Source organism: Ambystoma mexicanum, chromosome 6q (assembly GCF_040938575.1).
Source record: "Ambystoma mexicanum isolate Mex_15411 chromosome 6q, UKY_AmexF1_1, whole genome shotgun sequence".
Classification (NCBI taxonomy): domain Eukaryota; kingdom Metazoa; phylum Chordata; class Amphibia; order Caudata; family Ambystomatidae; genus Ambystoma; species Ambystoma mexicanum.
Window position 1 is genome coordinate 661550998 of NC_090937.1, and position 24579 is coordinate 661575576.

Sequence of the window (24579 nt, forward strand, 5' to 3'; positions counted from 1 at the left end):
CCTTGCCTTTGGCCTGGCTCCCCTTCTACTCCAGTGGGCCAGGAGGGATGCTAGTAATCCCTGGATGGAGAGGAGGGGTGGGAGGGACCTTGAGAGAGGCCTGCACAGGCTTACCATGAATGTTAACTGTTCCGGGGAGCAGCTGCTGTAGCTGGCTGGGCCCTTGGTGTTGCACATGGGTGAGCGGTGATCGAGATGGCCCCTGTTGGGACTTGCAGGTTGCCACTCCGTGGGGTCTGATGCCTCCCTGGGGGGGCTCCAGGCTCTGAGTGGAGCCGGCCGCTCCCTTCCCTTACTGAGTGGAGTGCAGGCAGCTGGGTTCTGGCGTGTTGGATTTCCCCTGTGTTGCAGCCGCTCACCTGCCAAGTGGTGGTCCGGTCCTGTGGTCCTGCTGGGGCGTGCAGGTGGCTTCTCTGGATCTTCAGATCTGGTGGGAGCTAAGCGGACCTCCTGGGGGGGTGTTCGCCCGACCCCGAGGGTGCTGCGTTGTCTCTGCATCTTTAGTTGATTGCCAGCCAGGTCCGGCTTGACTTGCCGAGCTGTTCAGTTGAGCATAGTAGTATGAGCCGTATGCCCGGTTTGGTGGTCCGCTCTGGGTTGTCCCTTTTTTTTCTGCCTTTTGCGCTCCCTTGTCTGCCCTTTGAGCTGCCTGTAACTGTTCCGCTGCTTGCCTAGGTCTGAGGCCTGTTCACGGGTCTCCGTGCACCCACCGGTCGCTCCTTCCTCGCTCAACGATTTGCGCTGCAATTCCCAATGTTTCTTTATGGGGATCTGTGAAGGTGCTTTTCCCAAGCCCTGCTTCATTGTTTGGGCCTCTTCGGGGACGGAGCCGACTACTCGCACATTCTCACCGTCTGGCCGCCATCTTGGAATCCAGGTGGAGGATATTTTTCGTAGGTTGAAGTTGAATGTTGAAGAGTGATAGGGTCATCAATAGGAAGAGATTCAGGACAGTATCACATGTGCATTGTACAAATGGCATTTAACATGAGAACTTTCATTTATTATTTTAAGGGCACTGGATATAAGTCGTTTTTTAAGGGTCCTCTGGGGTGCTTATTTCAAAGTTGTTTTTGTCGCTAGCTCCCATCCCAATTTGTGACATCCATTCACAAGTCAGGCTGGCTTATTTTTTCTGAAAACCTTTGACAGCTGTTTCACTCAAATTATTCTGAGCTGGCGACATCCACGGCTGGTCAGTGGACTGCCTTTTGCAAGGTCTGAGATCTGGCATCAGATGTCTCCCTGGATCTCTGACCCGCCTGCCTCTGCCCTGACAAGGCTTTACCGAGCCCCCAGCTTCATCAAGGAAAGCTGGGGGCTTGGTGATCTAATCTGCTCTGTGCCCCTTTCTCCATCCGTCATTCACGCGTTTGCAGGTACCTTTTGCTCAACCTGTTTGTTTTTTTCTGGCCTGAAAGGGACACCACAGGAATAAATGGGCCATGATTAACACTGGGGTGGGGTGGGGGCCATCACGGTTAAAAGCAAGCTTTCTATTATAATTAAATTTGTTCTTTTATAACTTGCTTAATACCAGGGTTTGTGTTGTAGAATAATTAAAAGATTTCAGTTATTAAAGGAGAATTATTATTTCTCAATCCTCCTGTGCATGATCTCGGGAGCCTGATAATGTATTTGGTGCTGTCATAAAACAAGACGGTTATACCTATTAAATAAAAAATTTCTGTTATCCATGCACTCACCGGTATTCTGTAGATAAAGTCTTATGCAGATAACCTTTGTTTCATTCGTGTTAATATTGGAATTTCAATTGGAAGTTCCTGTAAGATTTGTCCCTTTTGGATCCAGAATTGTCAGGATTTAGCGTAATTAACAAACCAGAATCTTTCAATTACAGAGTGGTTAACCAAATCATCCACAAGTTCAGACAACTCAACATATAATAAACCAGATCTTAGCGCTTATCCATCACGTCTACACATAGATGACAACAAATATACTGAAACTAAAATGGACCAAACCCAAAAAGATGATTTTCAGCACCACAAACTCCTCCACCCCCATGCCAATCCAGCTGGCGGCAGAGGTAAAAAAAACTTGGATAAATATTGACAGTGCCCTCATGTTCGAACCCCAGGTAAAAGCCAACATAACAGTTTGCTTCTTCCACATTACAATTTTTTTTTTGGACCAACTTTATTTAATAATTATACAGAAAATAATACAACTGAGTAACAACAGAATGGGAGCAAGCAAAAGATTACTCCATATACATCAGAGCAACAAAATGCAAATGACTACTAAATTAACAGCTATTCAAAACTAAATCCGAGAACATCCCCACCCTCCTATCTCATGGCAAGACGTGACAACACAAAACACAAAAAAAACAACAGGACAAAACATACACCCCTACTAACCCCCCAACCTCAATATCCACAAAATAAAACCAAAGCCTACACCTCATCCAAATAAATCAGCGAATGACCCCCATCTCTCCTCGTACTCAGTTTCCAGATGTTGTTGAATTGCCTGAGTCTTCTCATACCAAGCGAGCGTCCGCATATCCGAGACCCAGTTCTCGCAATGTGGCTTCTTCCTAGATTTCCACACCTTCATTATTTGTTTTATGGCCATCAACAACGCTCTATCAATCCATTCGGAACAATCCCACATCTCCACACTTCGACTATCAGTTGAAAGGAAAATCACTGACAGAAAAGTATGAGGCAATGTCATACTAGTTACCATATCAATGCAATCCAAAACCTCTCTCCAAAAGTCCAGCACTCTACTACACTCCCAGAGCATATGTAGATAGGTCCCTCTTGAGCCTCCACACCCCCAGCACAGATCTACATCAGCCAATCCTCTCTCCTTCATTTTCACTGGTGTCCAATACATGTGGCCTAAAATACATTGGTGAATATACTTCAGATTTAAATCAACCTAGGCCATCACACAAAGCCCCCCAGCTATGATCCCACAAGCCATCAAAAAGATCAGTTTCCAATTCAGACACCCATTTAATTCGCAACTGATCTCAGGAACTCCTCATACAGTCCTGCAAAGGCATCAACCTAACATATGTAGAAACTGTCCTAGGAGACGTAGCGAAAATCTCACAAATCTGAGGACTACCACTCAAAGGTCTGTTCAACATTTGCAATCTTTCCATCAGCAACCGCTCCAAAAGCCCATATCTACCTGCCTCCCTATTATGCAGACTATAACGATTAGCTAATTCTTCAAACGGAACCATCCTCCCCCCTCCATACATCCCCTATTTTCAGAATGCCCTTGTTAGCCCAACCCCTCTAATTAAGCATTTTATTATTAATTTCTAAACCCGGGTTCAGCCAAATAGAGGCCGATTCATACAAATACAAGGATTGCCCACACCCCAGAATCCAAGTAACCAACACTGACTTAGAAATCACTAGAGTCTCCAATTTTGTACCAGAATTCGCCAACCTCCCATACGAATATAAACAGTCCAGGGAAAAGGGATGCAGCATTTCCTTTTCCATTAAAAGCCAATATGGGTCTGAACCCCGCCCTTCCTCAAAGTAATAAGAAGCCTTCTTCAATAAAAATCCCCTACAATAATTCTCCAAAACCGGATAACCAAAGCAAAGCCCCCATCTTTAACTCTACGCACCAAAATAAAACTTGGAATTTTTGGCCTATTACCTTTTCCCCATAGGAAGTCCATAAAAATCCTATCAATGCTCTGGAGCACTCTTTTTGTAAATTTAAGGGGAAGTGATTGAATAAAATACAGGACGCGCAGAAACCAGACAGACTTAACTGCATCTGGGCGCAGATGTTCCTCAACCCCATACTCCACTCCATATTGCAGCGAGAAGCTTCAAGGGGGTCCTACCAACATGCCTATTCTATAACGTATTTAAACAAGAATGTCTTTAAGGATTTCCAGAACTGTAATCATTCTATAATGTTTCTTAGTTCCCTTGGCAGGGCATTCCATGGCCTGGCTCCATAGACTGTGAAACGTCTGTCTCCTCTAGAGGTACAGCGAGAAGGAGGAATTACTAATAGCAGTTTGATGCCGGGTGCAATGATCGTTTAAGTTGGTACCCGGTTAGCTTCTCTGCGAAATAGATTGTGAAGGCATCTGAAGACTAGACATAGGATGTTAAAGTCGATTCTCTCCTTCACCAGAAGCCAATGAAGAGATTGACAAGGAGCTAAAGCAGGGTTCGATTTAGATTTAAAAAGGTATCTCACTGCAGCGTTTTGGCACTCTGGAGCCTATTTAATTGTTTCTTGGGAATACCCGCTAGCACGCTGATTCCATAGTCAAGACGAGAATTAATTAACGTCCTTACTACAGTGGAATATTCTGTTTGTGGAATGAACGGTAGGGCAAAGTGGAGTAAGCACAAAGAATAAAAAACAGATTGTATTTTAGCTCCTGCTTGGCTTACACAGCCAAGATTTGCTTGCCAGATGCATCCCAGGTTCTTAATCTTGGGAGCAAAATGTAGATTTGACTCCATAAAACAAGAGGGTACGAACACTTGGACTCATCTGTAAGTAGATATGTGGGTCCAAACAAGGCCACCTTAGTCTTACTTGGATTTAATTGTAGTTAACTCTGTGACATCCACAGTCACACTTCTTCCAGACATTGGCTTGCTCTCAGAAAGGAATCCCTCGAAATTGTAAATTTTCTGAAAAATCGGAAAGTGTCATTCGCATATGACTGAAACCCAACATATTGTTTCCTTGGTATAGTCATTAGAGGTTGCATGTAAAGTTGAACAGCAACAGTGAAAGCGAGGAGCCTTGGCGGACGCCGCATTTCTGATGTAAGGTGTCACTTGTTGTTGAAAGCAGTCAGGCAGAAATTAATTAAACCAGTTTAGGGCATGTTCCGACACACCTCCCAACGTCTTCAAGCATGATAATAGGATAATATGATCCACGGTCAAATGCCGCTGGTAAGTCTAACATTACCAGGAATGACAGTTCACCCATGTCAGATAGTCGTAATAGCTTATCCCAGATCGCCAGCAGGGCTGTCGCCATTCCATGTCTGGCGTCGGAAACCCGATTGTTAGGAGTCCAGTAATGAGAATTTCTCTACATGATCTTGCAGCTGGGAGGTGACCACCATTTCCAAGATTGTACCTGGCCACGGAAGGCCTGCTGCTGGCTGATAGTTTTGCAAATTGGTGGGGTCAAGTATAGCTTTTGTTTTAATAAAGAGGATGCAATAAAGCGTTTCAACTCTGATGAAACATACCCTTGATGTAATGAGGAGTTGACAAAAGTAGTCATAAAGTGAGCAATGTCTGCTGCGTGAAACTGGGCTGCACAGGAAGGCCACACAAACAGCGCATCATTTGGTGGTTTTAGTTTACGCATTAGATTCGTAATGGTGTTCAAATCAAACTGTGGAACCCTAGTGGGAACAGTGGACAGAGGCAAATATGTCTCGGTATCTGATTTTGAGATTGCCAGATGCTGTTGAATTTTATCCTGAATTGACCTAATCGTCTTCATGAAAAACATATTACAAGCATTTGCTTAGATCCTAGACAGTGCCATAGGTGTTGGCCTATAGCTAGGGTGGAAGAAATTAGAGATGGAGGAGAAAGGTTCTGTATGTTTATTCCTAGAAGTGCACATTTTTCTTTTTACAAATTCCGATTTAGCATCAAAGATTTCTGCTTTGTATATTTGTAATGCAGATTTTACATTTAGAGCATTAGAAGATGATATATGTTGTTTCCAAATATTTTCCATCTGACGATATTTATTCTTCAAGTCTGCTTGTGCTAGAGAATACCAATGATTGGATTGTTTCTTTGGTGCCCACTGTAGCAAAGGGGCATGCTCCTTACAAATGGCCCCCATAGCTGTAGCCCCCTGGGTGAAAAAGTCTTCACAGTCTGATAATGTATTAATGGATGGTTGGACCTCCCTCAGTTGTGAGCCTGGGATATCCTGGCCATCTTTGGTCCTATGATATGCAGACTGTATTTTAGGACACTGTATGTACTGTGATGGTCTGTTTTGCGAGAGTGCCAACAGTCTATTAAAATGGTCTGACCAAGAAACCGGCTTGGTATCGGACATCAACCCCTCTGAGCCCCGAGCAAGAATAAGATTGAGGCAATGGCCCTGCTGGTCTGAAGAGGACACATCCAGAGGTCTCAAATTATGGGTATTCAGAATTTCCACTAGCTCAGAAGAATCAGGGGCTATAGGATCATAGAGCCAGACATTAAAAAATCACCTACAAAAATCACCTTCTGTTGCCTAATTCCTGAAGTTGACAGGAATAAATAACACATTGGTCAAGAAGGTTTTTGCAGGTCCAGGGGGTCTGTACCCCAAAATGATTTTAAAGGAGAAAGTGTGTGAGAGAGATACAGTCATGAGACTGACCTGGGACACATTATCCCAGCATACAGATTCGAAATGTGAGGCCCTCAAGACTGGACCTATAGATAACCCCCCCACTCCCTCATCTTTTCATGGTCCATTTAATAGCTTGAATTAAATACCCAGGTGGAACTAACACATGGAACATTGCCGGTGATGCATCATTGAACCATGTTTCAATGATGAATAATACATTTAACCTATGGTCTTAAATTAAATCGTGTAATTCACATGCATGTGCTACTGTTGATCTTGCATGTATTAAGTCAGTCTTGGTCACAGAAGGTAAAGTAGCCAACGTGTCCTGGCCAGTACTTGGGCTGCACCCCTCTATCCCACAGTCATGAATTGTGAATATCAACATCAACCACTGCAAATGACAACCAGAAGAACGAACTCACAACACTGGACAAAAGTGGGACAGGACCGTCTCTGACTACTCTCACCAACATGCCCACTTAAAAGACCGCCGCCCAAGACTGTGGGAGATGGACTCAGTTGCGTAAGTAAGAACTGTACATCCGGATGGACAACAGCATGACAAAATTGCTTGCCAGAGAAAGTACATATTTATTTTTTATTTTTGTATTATGTATTGGTTTATTGCAAACCTTATGCAGTAAACAAATATAAAAACAGCAGTCCTTAATAAACACATTCTTGGCAAATACATTTCAAATATAGTAGTAAAACCAATTCAAGTGCATTTGCGGTTATTATAAATATGAAATGTACATATTGGAACTCATCTCAGTCTGTCGACCATTGTTTCTATGACTGTAGTCCTCACTAACCCCCTTTCTCTTTCGTACCCCCATCTAGCCGTCCCATCTCTTCATCTCCTACCACCTTTCACTATTCACAAACTCCATGTTGCAATTTACTGCACCAGACTGCCTAAAAAGACCACAATACCTTCCAGGGAGCAATGCCATCGATCACATCTTTATTTCTGTCACACACATCAGCACCTAACCTGGTCTCGCAGGGCTGACTGCCAATTGATTAATCTTGGGATCTCCCCACTGGATAAAACACATAGGGCCTCATTACAATTGTGCCATTCCGATAACAATGGTGCCGGTAAGCCTACCGGCACCGTTGTTACCGGACGGGCACACTCCGAGTCTGCGGGCGGCTGCTGTACTGCCCGCCAGGCCTGACCTGTCGTGCGGGACGGCAGCCGCCCGGAGACTTTCCGGGAAGCACCAGCACCGTTATCAACTGTGCCGGTGCTTCCATCATCGCCATTCCCATTTAGTCCTCTGGGACTCAAATGGGAATGGGGATTTACATTTTTCCAGCACCTGAATTCCAGGAACACCGGGGTCGTAATACCGCGGTGTTTTCGTGCAGCTAGGCACTGGAAAAATGCATGAGTCCGACACTGCTACCGCCGGACTCGTAATGAGGCCCATAGACAAATGACATAGTAGCACACTGGGCTCTGGTAATTCCGGCTTGCACACATTAACATCACACGATTTGCATCTACACCACTGACATCCCTACCCCATCCCTCTCTTTATGCAGAGTACATCGAGGCAGGCAAAATGGCAGTGCTGTGCTACACAAGACCCCTCTACATTTCTAACAACAGGTGCTTTCAGCTCCAGGGTGAACTTGTTGCACAACAGTGTGGTACTCCAGTGTGATCTACCTCATTGACAAAGAATCAATTGTACAAGTGTGGCTCACTTTTCCAAAGAAGTAGCCAGCCACAATGACACAGGAAGCACAGTGTGCATCGAGGCCGGCAAAGGTGTCAAGCGGGGAGAACTATGGCTCTGGTATAAATCGACGCCGACCATTGAAAACAATTGATGTTAGATTAAAACGTGCAGCAGCACTGCAAAGTACAGAGTGAATTATTTTCCATTGAGGACTCATGCGGGTGGAACATGCGCCATGCTGATAAAAACGAATCGTAGCAGTGTAAAGTACAATAGTAAATTATTTTCCATTGAGGATGTGTGTGTGGACATGCTCCATGCTGAGACATTCATCACCTTTCTTGATATTCTGGCTGGCGAAATTGTATGCTTGGCCTTTTAAGTCTCTGGTCGCCTGACGAAGACGTTATACATTTTGTACATGTCGAAACCGATTGGCTTATTGAGCCGTAGAACATTGGGTAGAAGATGGCTATGTGAAGAAACAACATTTTTCTATCGCCTTACTCATGTAAAAATAATTTCTAAAACTGATAAAAACCCTTTCTGTTCCATGATCAGTTTTACATTTGTAAGGTGTTTCTCCCCTTGATTTAGTATGAAGGAGTGAGCAGCAACCTGTATGAGACCTAGGAACACCAGGGTCGTAATACCCCGGTGTTTCCGTGGAGCCACGCACCAGAAAAATGCAAGAGTCTGGTGGCAGCCTGCCGGTTTTACCGGCACTGCTACCGCTGGACTCGTAATGAGGCCCATAGACAAATTACATAGTAGCACACTGGACTCTAGTAATTCCGGCTTGCACACATTACCATCACACGGTTTGCATCTACACCACTGACATCCCTAGCCCATCCCTCTCTTTATGCAGGGTGCATCGAGGCAGCCGAAATGGCAGTGCTGTGCTACACAAGACCCCTTTACATTTCTTTACAAGAGGTGCTTTCAGCTCCAGAGTGAACTTGTTGCATAACACTCCAGTGTGATCTACCTCATTGACAAAGAATCAATTGTACAAGTATGGCTCATCTTTCCAAAGAATTAAGCCCAGTAGCCAGCCAAAATGACACAGGAAGCACAGTGTGCATCGAGGCCGGTGTGAAGCGGGGAGACCTATGGCTCTGGTATAAACCGATGCCAACCATTGAAAACAATTGATGTTAGAAAAAAACCTGCAGGGGGCGCACAGATGAGAACCACCTCCGTGTGAGCTCTCGCCCCACAGGTCCATTAAGTGAATTGAGCCCCCACTTAGGACCCCCCCCTCCCACACAGTAATCGGTGGAAGACTGTGTGAAGGGCCCCCCCCCATTCAGCGAAAATCTGACCGAAATCGGCCTGGAACTCGAGGAGAAAAGACCGACTGCCTGCGGTGCCCCCTCCGCCACGCATGCAAAAACAGCAGGCACGCCCCTCATCATCGGAGCACCGAGGAGCCCTCAGGTGAAACGCTGGCTGACGGCGAACCACCACTCTTTGTGCCATGGCCCCTGCGGGATACGCTGGTGGCACTTGCAGGAGGCTCCGCAGAAGCAGGGCCCAACATCCTGCCAGGGCACAGAGGCGGCATAAGTAAGTTTGACGAACTGCCCTCCCGCGTGACACTCAGAAGCGTATTGCTGATCGGAAGGCCCCCGAGAAATCACCAGAACACATTAGGCCTGGACACCGAACGTGAGACCCATATTCAGCCCACAAGCAGAAGGCACTCCCTCTCCCAAAGCAATACACAGATACGCGGCGCGGTCCCCCACCCTTCCCCTGAATGAGTGCGCACGGACCCGTGAGAGGGTAATTCCATACGCTCCACGTCCCTAACAAGGCCGACAGAGCAAGGCCCCAGAACAAGGAAGTGGCGCCCTGAGGACCGACCCTCCCCCCAACTGAATCGAGTACAGGGCTGCCACAGACAATACAGAGGTGCTCAAATACCTCCCGAGGAGCTCCCCCTCAGTATGTGGGCTGACCCAACTCTGGACAGGCAAGCCGGAAACCCACAGGCGAATATTCCACCAGAAGCCGGCCGCACAGCGATAGTCGAAATGATGGACACCTACAAACTCAAAGATGCATGGGGCCACATGAACCCTCAACAAACAAGATTCACATTCTACTCAGCACAACACGCCACATATACAAGAATCAACTACATATATGTCACACCAGAACTAACGGAGGCGATGACCGTGTCCAAATTATCCCCTATAACATGGTCAGACCACAACATGGTCACGATCACCCTCAGTCGGATAGCGCTCCCTCATAGAAGTTCGAAATGGCGCTGCAATGAAACGCTCTTTGGAAAGACCCGACATTCCAAGAGCACCTTGAGAAGGAGATCGACCAATACTTTGAACAGAATAACACAGGCAAAATCTCGATAAACACGGTGTGTGAGGCCGGAAAAGCCACGTGTAGAGGAATACTAATCAGAGAAGGAGCAGCACGAAAAAGAGAGCGCCAGCCCATAGAAAACAAACTCAGAAACGAAATAGACCAACTGGACTTGAATGCCTAGTCCGCCGGCACTGATAGAAACCGAAAAATAGAGGAGGTCGCTAGCAAGAGAAAGGAACTGCAGCAACTGGAAACGGGCCAAATAGTGTGCAAACTCCAATACCTCAACCAGAAACAGTACGAAAAGGGGGACAAGGCTGATGCTCTGCTTGCAGCCAGGCACTGTGGACAACACAAAGAAAGATGGGTGTCCACCATAGAAAACGAGACCGACCCCCCAAGGGGACCACCACGCCGATATCCCCGAAGCATTCGCTCATTTCTATGAGAAACTGTATACCTCAGACACCCCAGCAGACGAAAGAGAAATCAAAGCATATATGAACGAGATAACCATCCCTAGCTCGAGACACAGCACAAGCCATCGACGCCCCCATCACAGGCGAAGAAATAGAAGAGGCAAACAAAAGGCTTCCTACAGGGAAAGCCCCCGGAAATTACGGATATACGGCAGGGTTCTATAAAACCCTCCTCCTATATATGGTCAAACTCTTCAACCACATCCTCCAGACGGGTTCTGCCCCCGAATCCTTTTCCGAGGCACTGATAACAGTCATCCCCAAAGAAGGAAAAGATCCCAAACAATGCGCATCCTACCGCCCCATCTCCCTCCTGAATACAGATGCCAAAATCTACACGAGGGTTCTCGCAGCACGATGATCAGGTGAGATTCATGCTCGGCAGACAGGGAGCAGACTCCACCCGTAAGACCCTCCACCATATACACAAGGCCAAGAAAATGCCAAATACACCGGCACTATTCTCAATCGATGCTGAAAAGGCGTTTGATAGGGTAGAATGGCACTTCCAGGAGGCAAACCTGTTGAAAATAGGCCTCGGCCCAGTCCTTCGTCGTGGAATCAAGGCTGTATACACCTCCCCCGAGCATCGGTTGCAGTAAACTTCCAATACTCTCGCTGGTTCCCCCTACGCAGAGGAACGAGACAGAGATGCCCCCTCTCGGCAAAATTATTCACGCTATCACTGGAACCATTGGCGCAAACGCTTCGAACAAATGAAGGCGTGGAGGGCCTCCAGGTGAACGGAAGGGAATATAAGCTGGCCCTATATGCAGATGACATTCTACTTCATGTGCAAAACCCAATGACCTCAATCCCCCAAGCATTTCAACTTATTGAACAATATGGCGCACTGTCAGGCTTTAATATCAATAGAACCAAATCCACCCTCTTCCCCTTGCGTGAACCCATCCCGAGCCAAAAAATGGAACTCGAACAACTCTGCCTCGTCATCGGGGGCCCTACACTCCGATACCTGGGCATCAACCTGACGAGAGACATTGCAGACATATACGAAGCCAACTTCCCCCAGCTTCTCACCGCTTTCAATGCAGACCTCGCTAAATGGCAACCCCTCACTATCTCCTGGATGGGACGCTTGAACGCCATCAAGATGTTCAGTCTCCCACGCTTTCTATACCCCTTCCAAGTACTTCCCGTGACAATTCCAGAAAACGTCTTTAAACAAGTGAAAAGAGCAATAACTGAATTCCTGTGGGAAGGGAAGAAACCCAGAATACCCTACGAAACCCTCCTACTACCCAAAGACCAAGGAGGGGTAGGCCTTCCCGATATTGAGCGATACTATCAGGCAGCCCAGCTAAGAGTCCTCCTTCCCCACCTCAGAGACAGGAAGGATCTGCAATGGGTCCAGCTGGACAACGACAACCTGACCCCCATGATGCTCTCAGAGTGGCTATGTGTCCCCAGACCACAACTCACGCAAAGACTACGCAACTACTGCGTTGGTTCACAGGAACTAATTTTTCATAGTAGTATCAGAGTTGGTTGTGGTCAGAGTTAAGTATTGCCTTATTTTGGGATTTTTGAACTGATGTTGTTAGTCGTGCTTGTTGTTGCTCATTGAGTTGGGTTAGTGCCCGGGGGTTGCTCTTTTGAGTTGGGTTGTGCCCGGGGGTGGCAGCCCTGGTGCCCTGGGGTGCAGACCAGGGCAGAAGGATGTAGGTGCACTGAAGGGTCGTGGTTGTTAGGGTGATATCCGCTATTGGGGACGCTGGGGTGTGGCAGGCCCTAGGCTTCAAGGGGCAGCTTGAAGCAGGTGGAGTTCTTGTTTTATTGTTTTGTTCCTCGAGTTGTTATTCCAGTCCAGTAGAAGGGAGGTGCATCCCTTATTTCATGTCGGTGGGTTCCTCTGTTGTGAGTGATTTGGTGGACAAGGGATAGTGTTGTAGGGTGGATCTGTGTTCCTTTTGAGTAGGAGTCATTGTGCAAGGTTATGTTTCCACCTATTTTGTGTTTCGGGTTTTATTAGTGGAGAGTTTCAATGGTGTCAGTGCGCTTCTGTACCTTCATGGTAGTCTAGAGTGTGTGTGCTCTGTTGTGGGCCTTGGTGTGTGAATGGGCTTCATGTGGACCGTTTCCTGGGGTTGGGTCTCGTGTTCATATGAGCTTGGATGTTGCTGGGCAGGTACGTGGTGGCCACGCGTATTTGTATCGGTATTGTGTAGGATGGTACTTTGTGTATGGGAATGACTAGTACTCTACCAATGTTGGTGTGTCCTATTATTAAATTAAGGGAGGGAGAAGTGTTATAATGATTGTCTTCTCTCCTGTGTCTTCCCTGCAGTGGTGATGTCAGTGGAATGTGGTGAGGTCACTGTGCTTAGAGTGTTGCCATCTGAATGTGTGTTCAATGGGGGACTGTTGGAGATAGAGAGCGGGTTGGCAAGGATGTGCCGGTGTTTCCTGCTGTGCACTTAACTAATAAACCCATATAACTTACCTGCTGGCTCAGGTGTGTTGATGACAATACGACTTTGTTACACAGGGAGGATTTACTTGCTGCCTGTGACGTGAGTTATTGTGCTACCTGGGCCTTGGAGTTTTGGGGTCCTGAATCACGGCAGCACAATAACTCACGCTGTTAGGTAGTTTATTCTGTGTGGACGCTGGGTTGTGGCAGGACCTAGATTCCAAGGGGCAGCTTGGAACAGGTGGAAGTGCTTAGTTTATTGTTTTCGTTTTCCGAGGGTATTTCCAGTTCTGTTTAGGGGAGGAGTTAGCCCTTATTAGATTGCGTCTAATAAGGGCTAACTCCTCCCATAAACAGAACTGGACAACCCTCAAGAAACAAAAACAAAACACTAAGCACTTCCACCTGTTCCAAGCTGCCCCTTGGAACCTAGGTCCTGCCACGACCCAGCGTACACACAGATAAACTACCTAACACCCCTAACCCTCTGTGCACAAACATCCTTCCCCCTTTAAATTGTTGTGGTGTCCTGCATTGGTGCAGGTGGTGGGGGCAGGGTGTCCTCAGTGGTAGTGAGTGTGCTGCAGTGGTGCAGTTGGCGGGACCTGGGGTCCATGGGGTCTTAGTGAGCTGTGGTTTAGCAGTTGTCTAGACTAGGGGTCCTAGGTTGAGATACATTTGTATTGTGTTGGTTCAGGGTGGTTATGTTTCCGCAATCCTTTTGGATTGGGTTCTTAGGTGTTCTTGTGGTGTTGGGGTGCCCTGTAGGGGTGCTGTGGTATGCACACACACATACCACAACAGGCGGGCATACACACAAAAACATTACACAAATGTTCAAATACAATGGTCAATACTAATGCATCAATACTACTGAAAGACAACTGTGAGTGCAGAAATTCATTAAATCAAATATCCTTTTGGCACACAATAAAATTTCTGACCATAATAGAGCATTTAACCCGCAAGTAGCCCCACCCAGGAGTCCGTCCAAAACTCAATGGAGAAAACCAGACCTGCAAAGAAAACATTGTTAAACAGTAACATTTTGCAATGGTACCTCTGGATACTATCTTACAATAAACCTACTTATATATCTTACCTGCTGGTCCGGGTGTTCTTCAGGTACCAAGATATTACACTGAACAACATTGGCATGTTCCCTCAAGCCAGCATATCTCTAACTGTCAAGCATAGAACCCAGCTTCAGAGAATATCACCCCAACAGTCCACTCATGCTGACCTCACCACATTCCATGTACAGTGATGTCATCACCTCACCCAAGCTACAGATTACAACACTTCTCCCTCCTTTCCTTTGTTGAAATAAGTGTGGTTCCACACAGAACAACCACCGGACAAACCCCTACATACACGTGTGGCCAGCACGTAATGCACCAATATACCAACTCCACTGGCAACAAGAAACTGCCACCCGGAGAACACCTATAACCCTGAACACTCCAAGGACACTCCAGATCTATGAAACTAGGGAAAGTGCTCAACCATAAAACCATGGAACGAAACAATACCTACATGGCACCCTAAGAAATACTATCTAACTGTGCCATAACAAATTGGACAACTTACAACCTGTGTCAAACAAATGCTTATCAGTTTTCTGTGCTGGGTTTGGTGCCCGTGGTGCCGGAGCGTGTTGGGGGCCGTGGGTGGCCCATTGCCTGGGAAATATTGGCAACAGAGGCGCACATGTGCGTGCATGCCGGGTCGGGATTGGACGCTGTGCCCTGCGAGGGGTGTGCTAAGTGGGAGCTATTACAGCGAAGTTGCCCCTGCGACTCCAAGGACAGAATGATGACGTTGCCTGCTCATCGAGAGGAGTTCCAGCGCGGCTGTTGGCGACGCACAGAACATTCTAAACGCGCTGCGTGTACGCGGCAGGGGAAAGCAGTTTTCGTTTCTTCTTCTGTTGCCAGAGGAGGTCTCTTGTTGTGGCGATGGTATTGACAACTTCGGGGACCACCTTTGTGGTGCCGTGGATCGATCTCCGAAGTGTTTGGTACTGTCGTTTGGAGCGCACAGTGAAGGTAGTTCATCGGACTGTGTTTCCATGTTGCCAGGCGAAATTGAGGATTTGCCTGCATTCTACGTCCAAAGTTGTTCTGCTGCATGCGTCTTAGAGGATTTTCTTCATGAGTCACTGCAACTTCATGTGTGGAGGAGGACGTTCCAGTTTAGCGGAACGCTTTTGGTATTGAGCAATGTATGAGTGTGGCCCTGGTGGTTGGGGGCTGCCTCTGTGTTTGATTGTTAGTGTGTGTAGCATGGGCCTGTGTGAGTGAGAGTGGATGCGCGCGCTGTAAATTGTGTATGAGTGTGTTTGGATGTGCGTTTGTGTTGTGGTTCTAAATTGCAAACCGTGCGAGTGAGATTGCTGTATTTTGTGCATTATTTCCCATAACTGCATTGTGTTTTCGTGTAACTTGTTTCTTGCAGGTGGGACTGAACATTTGGGAAGGATTTTTATGTAATGAATTTTGCTGCACTGACAATTATCTCCTTGCTGGAGGGACTGAACCTTTTGGGAATTTGGACTTGTGGGTGGGGGTACTCACATGTATGACCAGTGGTGATGTCTTATTTGATGTGCTAAAAGTTTTACAATGTTTTTTTTTTACAGGTTGGGTTCCATTTTTGGCTTTGAATGGACTCGTGGGTGGGGTGCCCGCGGGTGCTTATAATTTATCAGGCAATGGTTTTAAACCCATGGTGCATTAAGGCGCTTCAACTGTTATTTGTTCAGTTATGCTAATGTTCTGTAATTGCATATCTGCATATGTAAGCCAAAGTTTCTTTTAGCAGGTATGCATATGGTGTGTGGGGTGGTCGCCTCTCTTTGCGCCCCCCCCCCCTATTTCTCCGTCGTTACCAGCCAAGCCAGCCCCTGACCCGGGAAATAGGGTAAAGAGAAACACACTGGGAAGGGAAAAAACAGGGCCAACCTGGGCCTCTGGGGAATGGCCGGTACCTCCAGACAATGTCAGACAACCCTCTAGATATCCCTGGGACCTCCCACCTGGTCTCCTGTAGGGGCACCCGATGCTTGCCCGAGGTGAAATACCTCAGCAACACATAAGTGAGACATACAGTAAAGTGGGACTGCCCCTTGTTCCCTTTGACAGGATTTGCCCACACCCAGTCAAGCCTGTCAGTAAACACAATGTGTTCTCAAATTACAGCAAACACAGTATAATATGCCTTTCCCCCACACTTTCCCACTCCTACCTTGCAGCAGCTACCTGACACGGAAGAAAGTTGCTACGAGCTGCCCCTCCCGGAGCTGCGCCGGCACTTGAGACAAGCACCAGCCAACTTTCTACTTACGTCCCCCTGCCCCTACACGGCTCGCTGTCTCATCCCTGTCTCAACCCTGGAAAGGGGAGAGCAAAATGCCGACCAGGAGACCACACAGTCTCTGAGGACGTCCCTCACAGCGGCGGATTGACCGCCTTCCGCGTTCCCTCTCTTTTCCTCTCTCGCCTTCCTCTCTCTCGCCGTCCCTCACTGATGCTCTAAATATGTTTTTTTCTTCCTCCAGGACCTTCCACCTGCGTTGAATGCAGGGGAATTCCCTTCACACATGAGGTGAAATCTCCTCACCGAGCTGCCCGCTCCCCCTACTGGTGGGGCGTACCGTTGCACTGGAAACCCGACAGCGTGCGAAAAATCCCCGCCAAGACATTTAAACACTTCCCATTTATAAAACAGAAACCCACAATTAAATGCGAGTTTACACATTGCTTTCTTAATTTTTTTAGATGTGGATATGTGTATATTGAGGAGTGATTGAAGTATGTCTGTGACTTTTAATGGATGCTTTTTCATATGTTTTGCTTTATTGATTTGAAGCATGTATAAACTGTCTGTTCATGTTTTAAAGAAAATGTTCTTAACTATATATGTCTATTATAGCATATGGTTAATATCAATACATTGTTCTTTTCTTAAATTGATGCCCCCGGGCGGTTTGTTTATGTATACTACTGTTCTGTTCTGTTCCCTGATCCTGGGGGGTTAGGAACACCTGCGTTTCTGTTCTATTCGACTTAAGAAGTTCTGGTGCATGGAACATCAAGCCAACACAAGATTTGTTTGCAATGAGGAACTCTGTGCACTGACGCTGAAGGTACTATCTGTACCAAGTTCAACCTTGTGAATCCAACTCTCCCTTCTCCCTACTTCATGTTGGTGGAAATAGTTGACACATTTACCCACGAAAAAATACTTTTGTATACTAGTTAGCAGTACAACACTTTCTATAATCAACCATTGTCTATAATCGATTTGCAAGGGAAAAATAAAATATTTGTGTACAGTTTATGCAATGTTTTATACTACTATAATGTTATACTGCTGTTGTTAAAATGTAAAACTAAATATAAAGTTAATACATTTGGCGCAATAATTAATATATAATGATTCCAATAACAATTGATAGAAGGGTCAGGAAATAAAAAAAAGATTGTGGTAAGATATTATTTAAATCTAGAAATCTGAACCATCAAACAGTACCCTGTACTCTAAAAAATAACTAACCCGACAGCAAGATGAGGCAGGATGTGTTCTTATAGTTGTATAGCCACCTATCTGTCTACACGAGACAAGATGATCCAGGATTCTGTGCTATGATCCAGCCTGACCATCCTTCTTATGCCTTTCAGGGATGATGTGGTCAGAGTGCAAAGAGCTCTGGCTGGAAGGACCAAGGGAATACATCCTGCAGTTGTGGAACGTTCTGGATTTTGGGATGCTGTCCATATTCATTGCTGCCTTCACTGCCCGCCTTTTTGCATTTGTACAAGCCACCAAAGCACAGCAGTATGTTGACAAATACATCATGGAGAGTGACCTCTCCATGGTCACGCTCCCGCCAGAAATTGAATACTTTACTTTTGGTAAGATGTTTAAAGATGATGGCTAGTAGTGTCACACATTATAAAATATAATTAGTTGCTTATAACGCGCTTAATACCCAGAGATTTCTAAGCGCAGACCCAGGCATCGAACCTTTGTTGCTTTGTGTCGTTTTGTTTCCAAGTCGAGTGTGTTGCCCCTGAGCTATCTTCTCGAGACATGCCACTGAGAACTTGGAGAGGAAGACCTTTGAAACCGCTTTTTCTTTTGTGTTACTAAAATGTACATGACCATAAAATGGTAAACGGATTCAGTTCCCAGGGTTGCAGAAGTCCTCACAATTTGGCATATATGAGTCCCAAACAGATTCAATGAGATAGCAAGTCAAAATAAATCGAGAAACCTATGTTGTTTGCACATGACATGAAATATTCCCATGATAGTTTACAACGACACAGCCTACTGTATCCCTTTAGCCAGGCATTATGACCCAACTTCATAGCCCAAGCAGATCTGAAACTTCGGACTTAAATGTTATTCCCCAGTGGAAATTCAAATGCCTCGATTATGGGGGGGGGCGTAAAACGGCTTGGCAGAGGACTGTGGGACGGTAGAGTGATGGGAGGGGGGTGCGGGGGGGGTGGTTTGGGGGAGGACATGAATGCACGCCCTACTCTTCATGGACAAACACATGTGCATTTTAATAGGTAATAAAATAGATACATGAAATGGCAACACATAGAAATAGAACAGTGGAAGAGACTGGAATGCCCCCCCTTGTATTGATATTATGCCCTAACATGGGTTGATAGTACCGCCCCATAGTGGTGGGAGTGGAAGTGGGTGCCTTTGCCCATCAAACTTTCTGCAGGTTTGCACAGACTGCAATATAGGGGCAGGCTACATATATGCTGTCATACAGTTTCATGCTTATAAGGTATATATTAGCGAGTGGCACTTAGAAGGGAGGATACTTGCATAAGGTATATAGGAAAGTTACAGGTTACATGTATGCTTACATATGCTTTCATGCAGATAGGTAGAGATGACAGGGCATAGCCTTAAAACACGAGCAGGAATATATTGCAAGAAGGTAGGTATTGCTTAAAATGTCATCAACTTTACAGGTGATTAAAAGGCCAGGAGGTACAGTGACAAAGTTCGAGATAAAGTTCGAGCAGCGCAGGGGTGCTCAGCGAGGCAGGTTAGAGGACAAGAGTAACGTTTTGTGCTGTTTTCCGAACTCCCAGTAAGATTGTTCCAAACTTAAATGCAGGGGTAGGGTGTTCCAGTTTCTGACGGCAATGACCAAGAAGCTGGTCCTACCAGATCTGGTACGCCTGAATTTCGGGGGAGGGACCACGTGGGCTTGAGAGGATCTGGTGGGTCTGGCAGATTGATCTTGGTGGAATTTTTGTGAAAGGTACTTAGGAGCGTCTTTTCTGACTTCTGAGATGCATTCCTGCTTGGGAATATTGAGGGCAGCTCTGAGCGCGTTATTTTGTATAACTTGATATATTAGGTCATCCAAGGTCCAACAAGAGGAGGCTGGGCAGCAGGGATGCAAGGAGTAATGGTGTAGAGTGGTGTAGGGTGAATGGGGGTGCACGCAGGCAGGCCCTCTGCAAATGAACGCAACAAGGATACAAAATATAGGGAGAGTGGCAGTGGTGGGTCAGGTGGGGAGATGTAAATCTGCTCCCCGCCCAAAGTATGGTGTGTGAGGATGGGTGCAGACCAGGAAGCAGGTTGAGGAAGGGGGCAAAGATGGTACAAAGAAAGCAAAGCCACGAAATGAAGGGGTTCAAAAACATGTGCCACAAAAATATGGTCCTGCTCCCATTCCCTTGGCCATCTCATACGCATGCACCCACTAATGCATCCTAGACAAGAAGGCTGTTTCTTTTCTCAAAAGATGATATTTTGAAGATATAAATGCATGTGATGCTACATATGCCCTTCTGCTATAAGTGTGCAAATACAGGCCTCATGAGCCCTCTGGAGCTTGCTCCGAGCTCTGCATGCTAACATTGCTCTCCACTTCTGAGAGAAAATATATGAGAATGGTAAAAAAGCCCATGTCCTTATGAAAACATTAATCTTTGAGGACATTAGACCGTTGTGTGTGGGTTTGAAAGGGGATCCATTGCCTTGTGTACTCACACACTTGCCTTTTGTTTCATTCCACACAGCCAGAGATAAGTGGGTCCCATCTGATCCTCAGATCATATCGGAAGGCCTGTACGCCATTGCGGTTGTGCTCAGCTTCTCGCGGATTGCCTATATCCTGCCCGCCAACGAGAGCTTTGGACCCCTGCAGATCTCGCTGGGGAGGACGGTGAAAGACATTTTCAAATTCATGGTCCTTTTCATCATGGTCTTCCTAGCCTTCATGATTGGGATGTTTATCCTCTATTCCTACTACCTTGGCGCCAAAGTGAACTCGGCTTTCACGACGTAAGTAGAAACAAAAGACCGCCGTTTTGTTAATATTGAGGGGTCTATGTACTAACAGTGTGGCCCAGCCTCCAGCAGGCATCCACTTAGTTCACAGTTCTGGTATCGGTGTGTCCTTCCCAGTTCACTGCCCGTGCCACTTGGGAGCGCCCCGGAGCACACTGCTCTCCACTCCGGTCCTTCAGTGTGAGCAGCATTTCTAGAATGAGTTGCACTTGCTGTGTTACTTCTCATTAGATTCATGCGCCATAGAAAAAATGGGGTCCACACAGTTCTTTTTGTGATAGTAAGTGGTATTTTTGTATTTTTGTACAGTCTGGAGCGCACGGACGAGCAAGAGTAAGGACTTTGTAGTTCGGGATTGAACCCATGACTATGTTCTCGTGCTTAAAGAATACTTACTAAATCAAGGCACAACGATTGGCCCCGATTTGAAAAAGGTGCGGGTTTCCGCCGAAACACGTATTATCACAAAGGGCAACTCTACAAAAATACAAAAATACCACTTACTTTCACAAAAATAACTGTGAGGACCCCATTTTTTCAATGGCGCATGAATCTAATGAGAAGTAACACAAGTGCAACTCTTTATAAAGCGGAGTGGAGGAATCATTTTTTCTCTGTTTGGTTACCATATTCATGCGACAAAACTTGATTTCAATGTGATTCAATTCATTAGGGCGCTGAGGTCTACTTCATAGTATCCATAGAGAAAGGTTCCTCAGAAACTACTCATTTGTAGAATGAGATTGCTGGCCTCAGTTTGCAAAAACAGAGAGGATGGTCTTCTCCAGTAGGTGGGGTGGAGAGCAACATAAACCTCTTTAGGCGCATGATTTAAACGTTCTGACTGTGTTGGTTATTACCTTGAAAGTCACTTAAATGCCTGCAATGCCAGCAAGAAGGCAGGAGGTAGGCTCTGTAAATTAATTCAAAAGGGCCTTGTACAGAAACAGGGGAGCAATAATCGTGGAAAGGCAAGGGTACAGGTGGTATCTGTGTGCACTGTGCTGTGATAAAATGAGGCATAGAATTGAAAAAAAAAGGATGGGTTCCGCAGCTCTGTAACATTCTAGTTGTGATTTGTTGCATGTTGTTCCTGTTTCCATGTCTGCACATATCGAGACAGCAAACATGTGACCAAGTCATAAGAAGTCAGTCGAGTTATAAATTGGAGAATAAAACAGACGTATTCACCTTGCGCTCTGTGTTGGCCTGCAGTTATTGGGCCACCTAGTCTGCACTGTGCATACACACAGAGCATGCATTGCTAGACATAGCAAGCTCTTATTGGTAATTCAACTGCCCACATGGATCACCTAACAATTTTTCAATGTTATGATTGTATCTGTATTTTACAGTTTATTGATGAAAAAATACTGCACCCAGCAGGGTCAATTTAGCATATATCAGTGGTATGGTGGTGACAGAATATTTAATAAATAGATATGAGAAGCAAGGATCCAGCCAATCCCATGAAATGCGCGGTACAGTTGCTGGTTTTGCCCTCCTTAGACCAGGTATTGCTAAACCACTTGATTTCATTGTTATGTCATGCTATGTTATTCCATAGTGTTTTTAAAGCATGTTTCTGCATAGTAAGGTTGTTTTCAGACCCTTTCTATTTGCAAAAAGACCCTTGATGTATTTAATCTCGAAGTTAAGGTCATTCCAGAGTCTCACTGCAAGAAAGGAGATGGCCCTACCTCCAGATCTTACTTCTCTGACTCTCGACAAAGCCAAAACAGCAATATCCGCTGATCAGAGCTGCTGCCACCCTTGGGAATATCGCATTAATCATTTTTTCAGAAATGAGCTCCTAGGCCATGAAAGGCCATGCAGAGCGATTACAATTTGATTTTAGCACCCATTAGAAACCAGTGGATTAATTTAAAGGGCAGGCGTAATAGGTTTATTATGCTGCACTTAGAGACACGGTTCATCACATAATCTTGGGAATCCCAAGTAAATGATGCTTGTGTTGTCCAGATTTGAGACCACACACGTGTATATCTGGTGGACAGGACAGGCAAGGAAAGCTATGTTTCCGTGTTTTGACATTAAAAAGCACTTTTTTGGGGATTTTCTAACCATTTGTTTCAGATGAAAATTGGCAAAACAACTTTTCCAACGTATTTCTATGTGTATGGGGTTTTGGATTGGTGTAGGTAACATAGTATTTCGGCTCTCTTTTTCCTTCCTGGTGTGCATGCACCCAAGCCTAGTGCATTCATTATATAATGTTGTTTCCTTTCTGGTGTGCATGTATCCATAGCTTGTTTGTGTTCTGCCAACAGTACAGGCTCAAGTAAGCAAAAGAAAACTACGGAGCCTTGCAATTTATGGTAATGTTTGTAGTAGGAGTCCGTTTCACTCATCCCAAGTCATTCAACCTAGTCCTTCACCTTACTCTCAGTCCTTCTCCTTCATCCCAGTCCTTCCATTTTTCCTCTTTCTTCCCAGTACTTCTCATCTTTATTACTTCACTCCAGTCCTTCTTCTTATTCGCCCCAATCCTTCTCCCTTGTTTCAGTCCTCATTCTCCTACAGTCCTCCTTCTGCTTTATCTGAGGCCTTTACCATCATAGCAATCATTCCAATTCTCCTTCATCCATGCCCTACACCTTTTTCTTCCTTCTAGTCCTTCTCCTTCTTTCCAGTCCTTCTTCTTCTTCCGAGTACTTCAGCTCAGTTCTTCACAATCAAAATACTTCTCTTTCTCCTTGATTCCAGTTCTTCTCTTTCTCCTTCATCACAGTTCTTCTTCTCCTTCATCCAATTTCTTCATCCCAGTCTTTTCCCTTCGTGCCAGTCCTTCTCCTTTGTCACAGTACTTCTCCTTGTTCATCCTGGTCCTTCTCCTTCACCCACTCCTTCTACTTCATTCCAGTCCCACTTCTTTGTCCCATTTCATTCTTTCCCTTTCCCCTTCACCGCAGATCGACTCCTAGTCCTTAGTTATAGTCCTAGCTCCTTGGGTTTCTCATTCATTCCAGTCCTTCTGTTTCATTGCATTCCATCTTTGCCTTCATCCCAGTCCTTTTACTTCTCCTCTGTCCCATTCCATCTACTTCATCCCAGTCCACCATCTTCATTCCAGGCCTTCTCCTGCATTCCAGTCCTTCCACTTATTTGCAGTCCTTCTCATTTGTCAGAGTCAATTTTTCCTTTTGGCAAGGTCCTTCTCCTTCATGCCAGTCCTTCTCTTTCCAGTTATTCTCCTTCTCCTCAGTCCCACTGCTTTGCCTTTTCCTTTATAACCTCTCCTTCTTTGTCTCAGTCCTGCTCCTTCTTCCCAATCTTTCTCCTTCTCATGTACCCTGCTGCCTCTCCCTTTCTTTCATGATACTCCTTATCCATGGTTCTAATCCTCCTCCTTCATCTCTGTACTTCTCCTTCTCTTGAGTCCTTCTGTTTCAACCCAGTCCTTCTACTGCTCATTTGTCCCAGTCCTTTTCTTGCTCCTTCATCCCACTCCTTCCTTCTCCTTTGTCTGAGTCATTCTCCTTCATTTCACTCTTTCTCCTACTGCACAGTCCTCCTCCTTTATCCCATTGCATATACTTCATCCCAGTCCTTCTTCATTCCAGTCCTTCTCCTTCATCCCAGTCCTGCCACTTCTTTGTAGTCCTTCTGATTTGTCACAGTCCATCTTTCCTTTTAGCCAAGTCCTTCTCCTTCATCCAAGTCCTTCTCCTTCTCGTCAGTCCTTATTCGTCTTCTTCATCCCAGTCCTACTTATCCTTCATCACATTCTTTATCCTTCTCCTTAACCTCAGTTATCCTGTCTCACCCTAACCCCAGTCGTTCTACTTGTCCTTCTTCCAGGTCCTTCTTCTTCGTCCAAGTCCTTTTCCTTCTCCCCAGTCCGTATACTTCTCCCTTATCCCAGTCCATCTTCTCCTTTGCCCATGCCCTTCTCCTTTGCCACAGCCCTCCTTCA

At 45.8% G+C, this 24579-nt stretch overlaps 1 protein-coding gene across 2 annotated transcripts in view; it reads left to right on the forward strand.

The window, feature by feature from the left end:
- Nucleotides 1–24579, forward strand: part of TRPC3 (transient receptor potential cation channel subfamily C member 3) — a 1234189-nt gene that overhangs the window by 964210 nt on the left and 245400 nt on the right. For both annotated transcript variants that reach the window (XM_069631155.1, XM_069631156.1), the window contains exons 6-7: nt 17987–18220; nt 20372–20636. In XM_069631155.1, coding sequence (XP_069487256.1) covers nt 17987–18220; nt 20372–20636 — 499 coding nt within the window. The remainder of the gene's footprint in view (nt 1–17986; nt 18221–20371; nt 20637–24579) is intronic.